We start from the raw sequence: 18,703 nt of genomic DNA, 5'->3' as shown, positions 1-18,703 counted from the left end.
GGAACCACAGGCTGACCAGAAGCAATCTGAGTTCTGGGAGCTCCTTTCACTTCTGTTTTGGAGGCTGGGGAGGGCTATACATATCAGGAATACCTGGATATCTGGGTCTCAGTCTTGCTTCTACAAGAACATGTGTAATTTAGAGTGCATTTACCCCTCAGTTTTTTGCATACACATAAACATACTAATTACAAAAAGGGATCACATTGGTATATTCATTTTACAATTTACATCTTTATCTTGACAATTGATGTGAATACTTAGAAAGCATGGAGATGTAACAGGACCTGATCTCAGAAGACATTAAAAGTGGAGGGGAAATACCTGTTGAACTCATCCTGTAAATTTATATGTGCCACTGGCCAGATCCCTTTACTTTTATTAATCTCTGTGGTGGTTAAATGAAGTAGAAGGGAGAATAATTTCTTGCTGTATTGATGAGTGCTTTGATTTCTATTCAAATATTTGCAGCACTGAACCCAAGAAACTGTCAGCACCTAAAGCTGAGGGAGAAGAAACATTTTCCCCCAGTGATATGACTGCTCAATCTTAATGAAGGTATGGATACAAACCTGGAAAGTAAAAGAAGAATGCTTCAGAAGAAGCTTTTAATAAGATTCCAAAAGTGTGTTCTTCTATAATCTCATTTTCATAATTATTCTACATTTAAACATATATGAAATTATACAATATAAAATCTAAACTTTGAAAAGACTCATAATATTAGATCATTAACCTAGGAAGGCTCTTGATTCCCCCTGGAATGATATCTGAGACACATATTACTGATCAGGGTCAGAAAGAAACAAAGTAAGTTCTAGTAACGGTACAACTCATACCCACATTGAAAGATTTCTCTGACCCTCTTGGGCATCCAAAAACAAACAAAAAACAAATGCTATACTGAAGGTAAGTGGCCAGAAAAGTTCTTTTCCAAGCTAAATCTGTTGGGATGAAGGTGGGACTTCTAAGACAGGGAAAAGGAATTTTCAGGATTTAAATAAACAGCTCATATGTGGAGGTACTACAACAGGGCTTGAGGGTGAAGTGGTGAATAAGAGAGCACCCGCTCAAAATGCCTACAGTCTATAATCAAGAGACTTTCATCCTCTGATAAGGTAAAATGATCTATACTTTTAATGGGGTTCTCCCCTCTTGTCAGGGGAGGTGATGGGATTTCCCCCAGAGCTCCATAGGTTTTTAGGTGTTACAAGCTAGAGGAATTAAGAGGCTACAAGTCTGGGTGAGATCTGAGTCTTGCTGAGGCACCAGCCTCAAGTACTAGAAGGGAACCAGTTGTCAGGTCCTTTTGCATGCATCCTTGAGAAGCCAAGGGCCAGGAAAGAGACGGCCTTCAGGCAAGAGAGCACAGTTTCTACTTGAGAAGCAGGCAAACCAGACAAGCAAAAATCCCTTCATTTGATTATTCATTCACTTATTTATTCATTTAATAAATACTTATTTAATGCTACCATTTGTTAAATAAAGGCCAATGGAGGATAGTGCCAGGCAAAGAAACTTGAGGACACATAAATCTCTCTGCATGTGCTTATTTTAAAATTTCATCTTTATTAGGTATAGGTTTGGGAGCTGGAGATTATAATTTTGGAGCCTGAAGTGGTAAAAGATAAGACATGAATCAGGCTGTCAGATAAGACTGTCTGCTTAAAGTGTGACTTAAAACCTGCAAAAAACAACAGGAACTACCCATCTAACCCTTTACTTTATTAGGATGAGTCCTATCAACTTAGAATTTGAAATAAGATAAGCACAGCAGCCTGATATTTTCTTTTATACTCTCTAGGAAGGAGAGTTCTGTTAAGCCAATTTGACTTACTCTTAATCATCAAGATTAGACTACCAGAGAGCTTGGGTTTGAAATAATGGATTTATGATCTAGCCATCTAGCCTCCCTTACTGGATTCCCCAAGGACCAAAAACTTCTATTTGTAAGATAGATGGAGAAGATTAACATGGACCACAGCCTTGTCTAACTCAATGAAACTACGAGCCGCGCCACGTAGGGCCACCCAAGACGGATGGGTCATGGTGGAGAGTTCTGACAAAACATGGTCCACTGGAGAAGGGAATGGCAAACCACTTCAGTATTCTTGCCTTGAGGACCCCATGAACAGTATGAAAAGGCAAAAAGATAGGACATTGAAAGATGAATTCTGCAGCTTGGCAGGTGCCCAATATGCTACTGGAGAACAGTGGAGAAACAACTCCAGAATGAAGAGACAGAGCCAAAGCAAAAAGAACACCCAGTTGTGGATGTGACTGGTGATGGAAGTAAAGTCCAATGCTGTAAAGAACAATACTGCATAGGAACCTGGAATGCTAGGTCCATGAATCAAGGTAAATTGGAAGTAGTCAAACAGGAGATGCAAGAGTGAATGTTGACACTCTAGGACCTAATCAGCGAACTAAAATGGACTGCTGCTAAGTCGCTTCAGTCGTGTCCAACTGTGCGACCCCACAGATGGCAGCCCACCAGGCTCCTCCGTCCCTGAGATTCTCCAGGCAAGAACACTGGAGTGGGTTGCCATTTCCTTCTCCAATGCATGAAAGTGAAAAGTGAAAGTGAAGTCACTCAGTCGTGTCCGACTTGTAGCGACCCCATGGACTGCAGCCTTCCAGGCTACTCTGCGCATGGGGTTTTCCAGGCAAGAGTACTGGAGTGGGTTGCCATTGCCGTCTCTGAAAATGGACTGGAATGGGTGAATTTAACTCAGATGACCGTTATATCTACTACTGTGGGTAAGAATCCCTTAGACGAAATGAAGCAGCCCTCATAACAACAGAAGAGTCTGGAATGCAGTACTTGGATGCAGTCTCAAAAATGACAGAATGATCTCTGTTCATTTCCAAGGCAAACCATTCAACATCATGGTAATCCAAGTCTACGCCCCAACGAGTAACACTGCATAAGCTGAACAGTTCTATGAAGACCTACAAGAACTTCTAGAACTAACATCCAAAAAAAGATGTCATTTTCATTATAGGGGGCTGGAATGCAAAAGTAGGAAGTCAAGAGATAGCTGGAGTAACAGGCAAATTTGGCCTTGGAGTACAAAATGAAGGAGGGCAAAGGCTAACAGAGTTTGGCCAAGAAAACGCACTGGTCATAGCAGACACCCTCTTCCAACAACACAAGAGAAAACTCTACACATGGACATCAACAGATGGTCAATACCAAAATCAGACTGATTATATTCTTTGCAGCCAAAGATGGAGAAGCTCTGTACAGTCAGCAAAAACAAGACCAGGAGCTGACTGTGGTTCAGATCATGAACTCCTTATTGCCAAATTCAGACTTAAATTGAAGAAAGTAGGGAAAACCACTAGACCATTCAGGTATGACCTAAATCAAATCCCTTTTGATTATACAGTGAAAGTGACAAGCAGATTCAAGGGATTAGATCTGATAGAGTGCCTGAAGAACTATGGATGGAGGTTCGTGACATTGTACAGGAGGCAGTGATCAAGACAATCCCCAACAAAAAGAAAGGCCAAAAGGCAAAATGGTTGTCTGAGGAGGCCTTACAAATAGCTGAGAAAAGAAGAGAAGCTGGAGACAAAGGAGAAAAGGACAGATATAAGCATCTGAATGCAGAGTTCCAAAGAATAGCAAGGAGAGATACGAAAGCCTTCCTCAGTGATCAATGCAAAGAAATAGAGGAAAACAACAGAATGGGGAAGACTACAGATCCCTTCAAGAAAATTAGAGATGCCAAGGGGACATTTCAGGCAAAGATGGACACAATAAAGGACAGAAATGGTATGGACCTAACAGAAGCAGAAGATATTAAGAAGAGATGGCAAGAATACACGGAAGAACTATATAAAAAAGATCGTCATGACCCAGATAATCACAATGGTGTCATCACTCACCTAGACCCAGACATCCTGGAATGTGAAGCCAAGTGGGCCTTAGAAAGCATCACTATAAACAAAGCTAGTGGAGGTGATGGAATTCCAGTTGAGCTATTCCAAATCCTGCAAGATAATGCTGTGAAAGTGCCGCACTCAATATGCCAGCAAATTTGGAAAGCTCAGCAGTGGTCACTGGACTGGAAAAGGTCAGTTTTCATTCCAATCCCAAAGAAAGGCAATGCCAAAGAATGTTCAAACTACTGCACAATTGCATGCTCATCTCACATGCTAGCAAAGTAATGCTCAAAATTCTCCAAACCAGGCTTCAATAGTATGTGAACTGTGAACTTCCAGATATTCAAGCTGGATTTAGAAAAAGCGGAGGAGCCAGAGATCAAACTGCCAACATCCAATGGATCATCAAAAAAGCAATCTACTTCTGCTTTATTTACTAAGCCAAAGCCTTTGACTGTGTGGCTCACAACCAACTGTGGAAAATTCTTCAACAGATGGAATACCAGACAACCTGACCTGCCTCTTGAGAAATCTGTATGCAGGTCAAGAAGCAACAGTTAGAACTGGACATGGAACAACAGACTGGTTCCAAATCGGGAAAGGAATATGTCATGGCTGTACACTGTCACCCTGCTTATTTAACTTATATGCAGAGTACATCATGAGAAATGGTGGGCTGGAAGAAGGACAAGCTGGAATCAAGATTGCTGGGAGAAATATCAACAACTTCACATATACACCAATGACACCACCCTTATGGCCGAAAGTGAAGAAAAACTAAAGAGCCTCTTGATGAAAGTGAAAGAGGAGAGTGAAAAAGTTGGCTTAAAACTCATCATTCAGAAAACTAAGATCATGGTATCCAGTCCCATCGCTTCATGGCAAATAGATGGGGAAACAATGGAAACAGTGAGAGATTTTATATTTGGGGGTTCCAAAATCACTGTAGATGGCGACTGCAGCCATGAAATTAAAAGACACTTGCTCCTGGAAAGAAAAGCTATGACCAACCTAGACAGCATAATAAAAAGACCAGAGACATTACTTTGCTGACAAAGGTCCGTCTAATCAAAGCTATGGTTTTACCAGTAGTCATGTATGAGTGTGAGAGTTGACTATAAAGAAAGCTGAGTGCCAAAGAACTGATTTGAACTGTGGTGTTGGAGAAGACTCTTGAGAGTCCTTTGGACTGCAAGGAGATCCAACCAGTCCATTCTGAAGGAGATCAGCCCTGGGATTTCTTTGAAAGGAATGATGCTAAAGCTGAAACTCCAGTACTTTGGCTCATGCGAAGAGTTGACTCATTGGAAAAGTCTCTGATGCCGGGAGGGATTGGGGGCAGGAGGAGAAGGGGATGACAGAGGATGAGATGGCTGGATGGCATCACTGACTCGATGGATGTGAGTCTGAGTGGGAGATGGTGATGGACAGGGAAGCCTGGCGTGCTGTGATTCATGGGGTTGCAAAGAGTCGGACATGACTGAGCAACTGAACTGAACTGGAGAAGATTAAGGTACATTTTTACATCTTAGAACAGAATGGAAATGGTCCAAGCCAATGAGATAAATAAACCTCTAACCTTAGTACCATTAACACTATAATAACATTTAGGACTTTAAGTAAATTCACTAAATGAGATAAGGGTTCAGTTCAGTTCAGTCGCTCAGTCGTGTCCGACTCTTTGTGACCCCATGAATCGCAGCATGCCACGCCTCCCTGTCCATCACGTATGCATATCCAAATGCTATTTCCTCCAGAGAAACTTCCCTGAATTGGACAAGCTGGGATCTCTCTCTCTCCATCCTCTGAACTCCTGTAGCATTTCATCTCTCTCTCATGGAATTCATTCTTTTCACTCTGCATCACAGTAAATAGCTCATCTCTTCTACTAGACTGTGGGCTCCAGAAAGGCTTATGATGTCTGATTCATCTTAATCCCCAATTGTGCGCTCTACACAGTACATGCGTAAGCTATTTAGAAACTATCCTTTTAAAATCATTTTGGCAACCCCCATTTACATAATAATGTATTAACTGTGCTGAAATAAACTTCCAGGCTCATGATTGAGCCATTCCTGCCCGGAGCTCCTGCCAAATCACCAAATCAAAATCTGGATAACTTACATGTCCCTGTATATGGTCCACTTGACCAAAAATGTAGTATATTCAGTCAGCTAATCCCCAAGTGCTAAGTGAATTCTGGGCCTTCTCACCCCAAACAAGCTTGACTGTGGGGTACCAGCCATTCATATACTTTCTTCTTTAACAATTTTTTAACAATTATAAAAGTGATCTTTATCCCATTTTTGAAATAGGTCCTGCTAAAGTTCAAAGCAAGAGATTTCCAGAAAAACATCTATTTCTGCTTTATTGACTATGCCAAAGCCTTTGACTATGTGGATCACAATAAACTGTGGAAAATTCTGAGAGAGATGGGAATACCAGACCACCTGATCTGCCTCTTGAGAAATCTGTATGCAGGTCAGGAAGCAACAGTTAGAACTGGACATGGAACTACAGACTAGTTCCAAATAGGAAAAGGAGTATGTCAAGGCTGTTTATTGTCACCCTGCTTATTTAACTTACATGCAGAGTACATGATGAGAAATGCTGGGCTGGAAGAAGCGCAAGCTGGAATCAAGACTGCCGGGAGAAATATCAATAACCTCAGATATGCAGATGACAGCACCCTTATGGCAGAAAGTGAAGAGAAACTAAAAAGCCTCTTGATGAAAGTGAAAGAGAGTGAAAAAGTTGGCTTAAAGTTCAACATTCAGAAAACTAAGATCATGGCATCCAGTCCCATCACTTCATGGGAAACAGATGGGGAAACAGTAGAAACAGTGTCAGACTTTATTTTGGGGGGCTCCAAGATCACTGCAGATGGTGATTGCAGCCATGAAATTAAAAGACGCTTACTTCTTGGAAGAAAAGTTATGACCAACCTAGATAGCATATTCAAAAGCAGAGAGATTGCTTTGGTGACTAAGGTCTGTCTAGTCAAGGCTACGGTTTTTCCTGTGGTCATGTATGGATGTGAGAGTTGGACTGTGAAGAAGGCTGAGTGCTGAAGAATTGATGCGTTTGAACTGTGGTGCTGGAGAAGACTCTTGACAGTCCCTTGGCCTGCAAGGAGATCCAACCAGTCCACTCTGAAGGAGATCAGCCCTGGGATTTCTTTGGAAGGAATGATGCTAAAGCTGAAACTCCAGTACTTTGGCCACCTCATGCAAAGAGTTGACTCATTGGAAAAGTCTCTGATGCTGGGAGGGATTGGGGGCAGGAGGAGAAGAGGATGACAGAGGATGAGATGGCTGGATGGCATCACTGACTCGATGGACGTGAGTCTGAGTGAACTCCAGGAGCTCGTGATGGACATGGAGGCCTGGCGTGCTGTGATTCATGGGGTCATAAAGAGTCGGACATGACTGAATGACTGAACTGAACTGAAAGTTCACATCTGGCAATACTCTGACAACATTTTTACTCTTAATAGTTTTTTAGAAAATTAGAGTTTTAATTTGAACTTTCTAATAATTTAGATATCTTTCCCCCTCAGTTAGCGGAGAAGGCAATGGCAACCCACTCCAGTTCTCTCGCCTGGAAAATCCCATGGATGGAGGAGCCTGGTAGGCTGCAGTCCATGGGTCGCACAGAGTCGGACATGACTGAAGCGACTTAGCAGCAGCAGCAGCCCCTTCAGTTAGTGAAATTTGTAAGGTTTCACTAGACTTAAGCATTACAGTATAGCTTAAAAAAAATCTTCGTTTTTGTTTACCTTAAAATTTTCCTCTTTCATTGACAAGTCCTTCCCCCTGCCCTCCACTCTTTCAATGGAGACAAGCAATAATGGAAACTTTTCTCAGGCTTTGTTTTCACTAAAATTAAGTAAAAAATAATTGTCAGGGGAGGCTAGGGTTTATTATTTTAACCTGTGAATAACAGCTAACAGGTTATTGTCCCATAAAGCTAAAAACAGACCAAAAATGACTGTAATATCATCTGCTAAAGGTAATAAAATATAGAATTAAAACATCATTTATTAGGTGAACTTCCAAAGCAGTATATTTTTCTAAGTGTTTTTTAAAAAAACTTTATGTCCATGTCACACTCATGGACATGTAATTCACTCATTTGTTATTATGAAACCCTCTGAAAACTCAGCCACACCCTCTTTCTCTCCTCCACAATCTGTTATTTTTTTTTTAACTGAAGTATAGTTGATTTACAATATTATATTAGTTTTAGGTGTACATTATAGTGGTTTGATATTTTTATAGATTTTACTCCATTCAATTATTATAAAATATTGACTGCATTCCCTATGCTGTACAATATATTTTGTAGTTTATTTTCCACCTAGTAGTTTCTATCACTTAATGCCCTTCCCTATCCTGCCCTATGTCCCACCCCTCAACCTACTAGTAACCACTAGTTTGTCCACTATATCTGTGAGTCTGTTTCTGTTTTGTTATATTCATTTGCTCTAATTTTTAAGATTCTATACATAAGTGAAAACATACCATTGTCTTTGTTCAACTCATTTCAGGCCTATTTGAGTAACGTCTGTTATTCCAGGACCTACAGGGTTGTTTCCTGTCACCTGCTGACCAATTATATAGAACTTGACACAGCGAGAAAGTTCATGAGCAAAGAAAGGAAAAAAGAGCAGAGAATAAGACATGGGATGAAAAGGAATCTGTTTTAAGTGGAAAAGTCAGAGATAGGGAATGACTGGAGAGGAAAAGGGAGAAAGCTATGTAGATAAGAACCCATGATGAAGAATTCTGAAACTCCGGGCTTACTTATTTTTCTATTTCTATTTGACTATCTGATTGCCATATTGGTAGTTTTTGCTACTGATGTCTTTAAAAATATATCACACTGAACCTTATCAAAAATCTGTTTTGCTGATCTACACAAAATAATATCTAGACCAGGAAATTAGCTAACTTTTTCTATAAATGGCCAGACAGTAAGTATATTAGGCTTTAAGGTCTCTGTTACAACTACTCAACTTTGTAGATAGGGCACAAGAGCAGTCACAGTCCATAGGAAATGAAGGACTGTAGCTGTGCTACAATAAAACTATTTATAAACACAGGTGTCAGGTCAGATTTGGCCCATGGACCACAGGTTTCTGACCCCTGATTTAAAAGCTGTTTAAAGCTGATTTGTGTCTTTAATTGGAGGATAAATGCTTTACAGTGTTGTGTTGGTTTCTACCATACAGCAGTGTGAATCACCCATAAATACACATATATACCCTCCCTCTTGAAACTGCCTCCCACCCACCGCCCCCAGGTTGTCACACGGCAACAGGGCTGAGCTCCCTGTGCTACATAGCAACTTCCCACTAGTTACCTATTTTACATATGGTAACATACATGTTTCAATGCTACTGTCTGAATTTATCCCACCCTCTCCTTACCCCACTTTGCCTAAAAGCCTGTTCTCCATGTCTTCATCTCTATTCCTGCCCTGCAAACAGGTTCATCAGTACCATTTTTCTAGATTCCATATATATGTACTGCTGCTGCTGCTGCTGCTAAGTCACTTCAATCGTGTCCAACTCTGTGCAACCCCACGGACGACAGCCTACCAGGCTCCCCGGTCCCTGGGATTCTCCAGGCAAGAACACTGGAATGGGTTGCCATTTCCCTCTCCAATGCATGAAAGTGAAAAGTGAAAGTGAAGTCGCTCAGTTGTGTCCGACTCTTAGCAACCCCATGGACTGCAGCCCACCAGGCTCCTCCGTCCATGAGATTTTCCAGGCAAGAGTACTGGAGTGGGGTGCCATTGCCTTCTCCGATATATATGTGCTAATATATGATATTTGCTTTTCTCTTTCTGATTTACTTCACTCTGTATAATAGGCTCTAGGTTCATCCACTTCAGTTCAGCTGACTCAAATCCATTCCTTTTTATGGTTGAGTAATATTCCATTGTATAGGTACCACAACTTCTTTATCTGTTCATCTTATCCCTGATTTAGACTGATATCCTCTGTACTAATCTCTCAACATCCTTCTAGTATTTTTTGATTCCCTCTCCCAATACAGATTTGAAATGTATTTCTGGAAAATAAATACTATTCCTCTTGAGAAATTATTTTGAAATACATATTAAAATATTAATGATATATAATATTGTCAAGTAGATCTTTTCAGTGATAATCATAAATGTCAAATAAAAGCAATTCCCATGTGTTCCTTACATAAGTCTTTTAACTGAAATGTTTTGAACAACTGGAAAATTTTTGACTGTTGAAAATATTAAAAAAAATAAAAGACTTAATTTAAAATTTATTATTCTTTAAAAAATTATTCTTAAAAACTATACTGTGGGAGTCCTGTGCTTTAAGATCTTTGTTAGCTAGCCACTCCCTTAGAATGATCTTTTTTTTAAAAAAAAAATTGAACTATAGTTGCTGTATAATATGTTACAGGTATATGATACAGTGATCCACAATTTTTAAAGGTTATGCTCCATTTATAGTTATTATAAACTACTGGCTATATTCCCTGTGTTGCATAATATGTCCTTGTAGCTTACTTTATACCTAGTAGTTTATACCTCTTACTCCCCTAAGCCTATATTGGACCCCATCCACTCCCCTGTCCCCACTGGCAACCATTAGTTTGTTCTCTATATCTGTGAGTCTGCTGCTTTTTTGTGAAATAAACACTTTAGCATAGCATACAAGGTCATTCATAAGTTGGCCCCAACCTACCTCTCTGATTTTATTTGCTTTTGAACTGTGGTGTTGGAGAAGACTCTTGAGAGTCCCTTGGACTGCAAGGAGATCCAACCAGTCTATCCTAAAGGAAATCAGTCCTGAATATTCATTGGAAGGACTGATGCTGAAGCTGAGACTCCAATACTTTGGTCATCTGATGTGAAGAACTGGCTCATTGGAAAAGACCCTGATGCTGAGAAAGATTGAAGGTGGGAGGAGAAGGGGACAACAGAGGATGAGACGGTTGGATGGCATCACTGACTTGATGGACATGAGCTTGAGTAAGCTCCAGGAGTTGCAGTGATGGACAGGGAAGTGTGGCGTGCTTCAGTCCATGGGGTTGCAAAGAGTCGGACAGTACTGAGTGACTGAACTGAACTGGACTTTCTGTTCATTCTCTGTATGCAAGAATAAAAACATGACCAGGAGATAAAAGCACTGACATTTCAGGAAATGGTTACTTCTGGAAGAGGAGAGAATACTGGGGAGGGGAACCCTTGGGATTTCAACTATATCTGAGGTGACTTTTTTAAAAACGGTGATATTAATGAAAATATTAAATAAAGATCTGAAGCAAAGCTATAGCAAAGCATTAAGATTTGATAAAGCAAAGTGGTGAGTAATAAAAAAGCTTTTTCTGTCATTCGTAATACTTTTCTATTTGTTTAAGACAGGGGTTGACAAAGTACAATTTGGCCCACTGCCCATTTTTTAAGACTTAGAGCTAAGAATAGTTTTACATTATTGAAAGGCTGTTTAAAAGAGAAAAAACAAAAAACAAGACTATATGACAGAAACTTATGACCTGCAAAGACTATAATATTAACTACTTGGCCCTGTATAGAAAACATTTGCCAACTTCTGAATTTAAATTTTTCATAAAAAGAAAATATTTAAAAAATGAAGAGGTAAGGAGGCAACTGAGTCAAGGAAGGACAGTTTTGTTTTCTTACCTTAAGTATCTTCCTGAGACATTTTATATGCTTGTTTCTTTAAATTAGCTTTTCATGAATTATTTTTTCAACTTTTATGAAGAAGAAGTCTTATCAAAGTAATAAGAATTGTAATTATGTATGGCGGTAGATGGCAACAAGACTTAACTGGGATTATTTCAGTGTATGCAAATATCAGGTTGTTGTATACCTGCAACTAATATGTCAATTATAGCTCAATTAAAAAAAAAATGATGTACCTCTGTGGAAGAAATCTCATCAAATTTTATTCTATGAGGTTGGAACTCACAGAAAATGAGTTCTATGAGGAACTCATTTAAAAGACCTATGGGAGAATCGTTTAAAATGGTTTTGATTTCAGTCAGTCCATATCTGTCAAAAAACTGGGGGGCCCATTCAGAGCCCAGTGTGTCATTTTTAGGTAGCTGTACTTGGGTTGGTGACCCACTTATGAGTTGTTAGCCAGGCACACAGGAGAGATGCTGCATGGGATCTATTCTTGGCTTCAGGTTCACATTTTCTGCTTTCTGCAGTCTACCTCTTATAGAAGAATTTGTTTCCCCCCTGCCCCCGACCTGACAGATGATAATGGGGCAAGAAGCTAAACAAATTTCAAAACACTATATTACAATAAGAGTTTCTGGCCATAGTAGTTGTGAAACATTGGAATATGTCATTAGAGAAGGTAGACTTTTTTTTTTTTTTAATAGGGAAAACAGATAACACATTTAAATATTTTGGTATACCGCAGATCACAAGAACTGTTAGATCTTATGTTATTATAAAATAGTAAGCACATCAGTCTTGCCTATGTACATGAAAGGATTTAAAAAAATTTTTCTAATTAGCTGACCTAGTTTCTCCCCTTCAGCACCGACCCATGTTAACAAAAGAGTATTACCATCTGTGAATCAATGAATGAAGAGACTCAGCGAGATTTCACAGTAATGCTCAGTGGACAACTGAGGATCTTTTAGACCTAAATTACTTAATACTTTAAATATGTACTGTTTTAAACTTTAGCATCACTGGTAACTAAAATTGTAAACAGGAACAACAGCCACAAAAAAATATGAGGTAAAAATTATTCATCTGATGATAATATGCATTTTTCCTTGTTCTAATGAAAATATTAATGTGAAAATAATAACTTGTTTTTTAACTGTGCCATATATATGCCATCTCTAATATCCATTTTTAAAAAATTTATTATATTAAAGATATACAGAATGGCATGACAAAATACTGGTGATTCATTACCAGATTAAATATTACTGAGGCCTTGTGCATTCTTCCTCAGTTCTATCTCTCTTCCTTCTTCCATGGATTAATCACTGTTCTGAACACTGTACCTGATGTATCCATGTATTTATTCATACTTTTTATACAATACAAATACCTCAAATAATTCCTATCATTATTTTATAACTAGTTTTGTTGACTTTGCTTCATGTCTGAACTCATACATGTTGACACATATAGTGTATTCACATGGTAGAGACAGAGCTCACCAAATATTCTATGTGCTCCCATATGATTCTTAGACTTCAGGTTGGAATCACTGGGCTGTGAGCAGACGGGAATTGTGTCAAGAGTGGGACAAGGTGGCTAAAAGCTCCGTTTCTTTCTTAGCCTTCTTTAGTGAACTCCTAAGCCACATCTTCCAGATGGGGCAATGGGGCAGCTGTAGGAACATGGAACATCCATCAGTCTGGGTCCCTGCACGAGGTCGAGCAGAGCCTCTTACCAACTGCGTTGGACATGTAAAACAAATAAGAATCCTATTGGGCTAAGACACATATACATACCTACAAATGGGCAGATAACTTCCTTTCTGAGATTATTCAAAAGTAATGCTATCAGTAGCAGGGAATATTCAAAGCTTTCTGAAAATACTTCTACCTTGTAACTCTAGACTGACATTCATTCTCACTTGCATGATGAAGGATATGTCATATACTCTAATCTTTACCTTCTTTGAAGATCTACTGCACTAACAAAACTTTCAGAGATGTGCTTATATGTTCACATACTTTTTCTGGTATGTTAGTTTTGTTTCCCCAGCTAGATTTTAAGCTCTACACAGGTTTGTAGTCCACAAAGGCATGCAGTGAAGAGTGGCTTACTGGTTGAGGATTGTGAAACTAATATTAAATAACTCTTTGTGTAAGGCACCTTGCTTGTGCTTCACCTGACTTATCTTGGTCATTATTACTCCCATTATACAGATAAGGATATTAAGACCAAGTAAGTTTCCTTTGGTCACAGAGCTAGGAAGAAGATAAAGAGTGTTGGGAAGGAAATTGAAAGTAATCTGCTTAACTCTATAGAGACTTTGCTTTTTAGCTTTTTCCACTGAACTTAGTGAGACCATGCCTAGTGCAGGGTAGGAGCTTTAGTGGAACATAAAACGACTGACAAATTTTTTTTGTTTCTAAATTTTACAAACATTAGTACATTTCTTTGGAGACTTCTTGGGACTGAAGATTGTTAGGTCTTACCTTGATCACCTCTGGGGTCTGCTGAATCAAAACCACTGAGGTACTGTCTTTGACTTTATCACCAACAGGACTTCTGCAGACTGATAAATTGGTCTGGGAGGAAGTTGTCAAGGTTTCTTGTAGAATCTGCATCATCTCTTTTTCTTGTGATAGGCTCCCTCTGCCTGATTTGCATTCAACCAATTCTTGAGCAAAATCTTCAATGCTTTCTAGAATCCGCAGTAAGAGGGCTCGATCCTCTTCCTCTATTTTGTGTCCATTGGTTTCAATAATCCTTGTTAGACAGGAAGGTGACACTTTTTCCGTGGGTGAGGAGACTTTAGATTTAGGCTCAAGATCTGGGGGCTGACCAGTCAACTGACTCTGACTATTTAGAGAGTTAGAGCTTTTACCTTTAGCAAGTGGCTCTCTTAGAGAGGTCTCCATCTTCTGTGAGAAAGATTCCAAGTCCATTAACAATTTATCTATCTCTTCCTGACTGTTAGAATTCATAAAATCTCTGTGGTTTTCCCCTTCAACTTTAGGAACTTTAGATATAAGATCTTCTTCAGGTAGACTAACAACTGATTTCTCAAATATCTTACCAATTTCGTTTTGCACTGAGGCAGGACATTTTTTAAGATGAGTACCATGGTCTGATAATTCTGCTCTATCTTCATTTACCTTTATCAACTCTTGAGAGGGTCCATTTTCTGTCCTCTCTTCTTGATATAATGCTTTCTTTCCATCTGACTCTTCTTCAATATATAGGGTTTCCATGAGATTACCAGAAGAAACGTTTTCTAAAGGATGTACAGTTAGTGACTGTGACTGAAGCTGAACATCTTTTAGAGTTCTGGGATCACTTTTCTCTAAATTATATAAGGAATTTGTGGAGTTATTTGGAATGGGTTTTATAGTGTCTGTTTTTCTAGAACTCTGCTGGTCATCTTGCAATTTTATAGTTTGAAACTGTCCAGAGTCAAGGGCTGAGAGCTGGACCACATCTTCATACTTAGGGGGCTGTTCAGTGCCAAATACTGGGGAAAAGGGAGTCAGCTGTAAACTAGGCATATTACTGACCAGTTCTGTTAAATCTATAGCCTCATTATTCCCAGACTGCATGAATTCAAATGGTAGCTTTTTCAGGTAGGATGCTAACCTGGTCATTACATTCATATAGACAGTTTCAGAGCTAGAAACTGCATCATTACCGTTTCCTTCATTGATGCTACTCCCTGTCTTTTTCTTTATACACTGTTTTATGATGTCTGTGCATTTTTTCAAATCCTCAGAGCATTTTAGCAAGATGTCTAAGCACATCTTTATGTCTGTACCAGAAGAAAAATTATCTATTTTATGTTTTTCTAAAATCTGAGTAACCAGGTCTTCTTCAGAGAAGTTGTGAAGAAACACTGAAGTCAGGTTTGTATCGAGTGAGTTTCTATGGGATAAAGATTTTTCCTCAACTGAGGAACTCCGGAGTAAACCAAAGGATGGAGAGTTCCCATCATGGTTATAATGGCCACAGAGCAAGTCAAAATCAACTGACCTCCTGTTGAATGAGTCAGATTTAACTTTCCTTCCCTTTTTATAAGCGGCGTGGTTGGAGTTTTTGAGTTTTTCAAGGGAAAATTCTTTTATTTTCCCACTGGCAAAACTGATTGCTTCTCCTGCAATGTCCTTTAAATTACAGGTACTCTGAAATGTAGATCCTTTCCTGACCTTGGGTATGCCTGTGAGGGCTTGATGGGGATAGTCACCTTCAGCTGAGGAAAACCCATTTTCATGGGGTAGAAACAGAGAGTCCAGATCTGTATCTTTGAACTGAGACACAGGGATGTGTAAGAGGTCTGCACAAACACTATGATGTATCACAATGCAGTCAACTCCATGTGTGAAGGTGTGGCAGGTTCCAGTGCAATAATGTATCGCTTGCTCAAAACGCCGGTCTATCACCACACTGCTGTAGTGGTTCACGGTACTAACCACAAGTCTGTAAGTTGCTGCCATAATATCAAATCCACTGGGTGGTAGGACGTAGAATTTTCCAGAACTTGTTTCAAGTAAATTCTCCTAAATGACACTCAGCTAAAAATATATTTGACTGACAATGTTCAGTGGTTTCTTACAAATATAATGACCTTTCCCGCAAAGGGAAATCATCAAAATTTGAGGTTCGGTAACTGTCAGATACAGTAGCTGTTGCACATGCGTGCTTATATCAGCAAGTCTAATAATTTAATAATTGTGCTTTCTAGTTTCATTTAGTAATGTCATAATACTATAGGATTATTTTTAGGAATAAATTTTAAGAAGAGTAAAGAATATTCTCTTTTAGTTCTTCAGCAGTTCTATGATGCAGACATTTATGGTCATAAATGTACTGTCATAACTCTCAGTTGGTAGCATAGAAGTACTGTGATAACTGAGTCCTCCAAAGGCTTAAATGATCCATTTTTTTTGTGAATGACAGGAAAACCTATAATGAAAAAAGAAAATAATTTAAAGGAAATACAATCTCTTAATACTGACAGAATCTTTTATTTCCTCTTCTTTTGCATCCCACACGCAGTTAATTATTTTTTTCTTTGCCACATCACTGATGGCTTATCTTTGATTCAAGCGTTTGTTTCATTACACCCTACACTCCTTATTACCTAAAGTAGTATTACCAGCTTTCCTGGGTACTCAGTGATAAAGAATCAGCCTGCTAATGCAGGAGATGCAGGTTTGATTCCTGAGTCGGGAAGATCCCCTGGAGGAGGAAATGGCAACCCACACCAGAATTCTTACCTGGAAAATCCCAAGAACAGAGGAGCCTGGTGGGCTACAGTCCATGGGGTCGCAAAACAGTCAGATATGACTTAGTAACTTAACTACAGTAACAGTATTACCTCAACTCTGCCTTGTTACCACTGCCTCTCAGTTGGCATTTCTAATCCCACCCTCCTTGCTTCCTAACATGACACTGACTAGCTTGGATATAGAGAGCGTTCTCACCTCTTTCAGATCAAGAATTCACACTACCGATCCCTAACATGCATCATGGCAGGCCTAGCTTCTTTGACTCATTTTTCAACAACTATTCCCATCCACACATAACCTTATTTTCTGCTACTGTCCTGTGTCAACAGGACAGGTTGATGTTGCTTCCATCAACCTAGGTTTCTTAAAGATGGCTGACACACAGTACTTGTTCTTGATTGTACAACTTCCTTGACACTTGGAAATTATTCCCTTACCATCAACTCTTTTCTTACTCTTTCTGAGAGAGAAAAACCACCTTTGTTACTGACCTTGACCTCATCCTCTCAGACCCTGCCACATGCAGATCTCCCTCTCTTGTCATCAATGGATAGAATTTAATCATTCTCTTATTTTTTTTTAAATCATGTTGTAAGTTGCTGTCCAAAAAGGTTCAATCCAGTGCTGCCCAGTAGTCCTATCCATTATTGAAAGGGGAGGTTACTGAATTCTCTAAATATTATTGTTGAGCTTTCCATTTCTCCTTTGTTTTGCTTTCTGTATTTTGATATTCTGTTGTTAGATACACATGTTTCTAACTGTTATATCTGCCAGATGGAGCGACACAAACTATTATAAACTATGTATAATGGACTCACTTTGCTGTAGAGCAGAAACTAACACAGCACTATAAGCCAATTATCCTCTAATAAAAATTAATTTAAAATAATAAAAAGAGAAAAAACATTAAAAAGCAAAACAAAATAAAAAGGTTCAGTCAATGTTCTGACTTAATCAATAAATACTGAGTGCTTACTGTGTGACAGGCACCTGCCAAGTGCTAGAGACAGAGCAGTGAATAAAGTCCCTGTCCTGAATGAACTGACAATCTAGCTGGAAGAAGAAAAACAACATGTAAGTAAACCTGACTTAGATGGTGATATGTGCAATAGACAAAGATGAAGCACAGCGAGGGTTTAGAAAGGATGAGAAGGTGCTGTGTTATGAAGGGCAGTCAGGGAAGACCTTGCTGCTATCTGAACAGAGATGTGCAAGAAGAGAGGGAGCAGGTTGAAGAGGTATTTGGGGTTAAATCATCTTGGGCAGAATAAACCAGAAGTAAAAAGGCTCTGCGGTATGAGCATGCTTGACTTACTAAAAGAATGACAGGGCTAAAGTAACTGGAGTAGAGAAAGCAAGGTGGTAGGTGGTGTGGGAGAAGAGGCGGGGAAGGAAAGGTGGGAGTCTAAATCACGCAGAGCCAGTAGACTATGATGGTGACTTTGGCTTCACTGTGAGTGAGCTGGGAAACAACTGATGTCTCCTGAGCAGAGGAATGATATGACCAGACTTAAATTTTTAAGTTGGTAATTTTGGCTTCTATGTTCAGAGGAGACTGCAGAGGAGCAAGACAGGAAATAAGGAAACAAGGTAGGAGCTATATCAGTAAATGAAGTAAGAAGGCCGGGGGGCCTGAACCAGGAGAGGCACAGTGAAAGTGAAAGTCATTCAGTCGTGTCTGACTCTTTGCAATCCCATGACCTATACAGTCCATGGACTTCTCCAGGACAGAATACTGGAGTGTGCAGCCTTCCCCTTCTCCAGGGGATCTTAAACACTGAATATATTTAAAAGGTAGAGCCAATACGACCTGTTGAATGGTAAGAGTGTGC

General features: G+C 39.4%; 1 protein-coding gene across 3 annotated transcripts in view; it reads right to left on the bottom strand.

The window, feature by feature from the left end:
• PPP2R3A (protein phosphatase 2 regulatory subunit B''alpha) overlaps positions 1–18,703 on the bottom strand; it is a 242,383-nt gene that overhangs the window by 161,474 nt on the left and 62,206 nt on the right. For 2 of the 3 annotated variants that reach the window (XM_040233119.1, XM_040233113.1), the window contains exon 4: positions 14,085–16,545. The exons of the other annotated variant lie outside the window; for it this stretch is intronic. In XM_040233119.1, the coding sequence (XP_040089053.1) occupies positions 14,085–16,076 (1,992 nt within the window). In that variant the 5' untranslated portion in view covers positions 16,077–16,545. The remainder of the gene's footprint in view (positions 1–14,084; positions 16,546–18,703) is intronic. 3 annotated transcript variants of the gene reach the window in all.

This window comes from Oryx dammah, unplaced genomic scaffold (assembly GCF_014754425.2).
Source record: "Oryx dammah isolate SB20612 unplaced genomic scaffold, SCBI_Odam_1.1 HiC_scaffold_2, whole genome shotgun sequence".
Classification (NCBI taxonomy): Eukaryota; Metazoa; Chordata; class Mammalia; order Artiodactyla; family Bovidae; genus Oryx; species Oryx dammah.
This window is presented reverse-complemented; position numbering and strand designations above follow the sequence as displayed.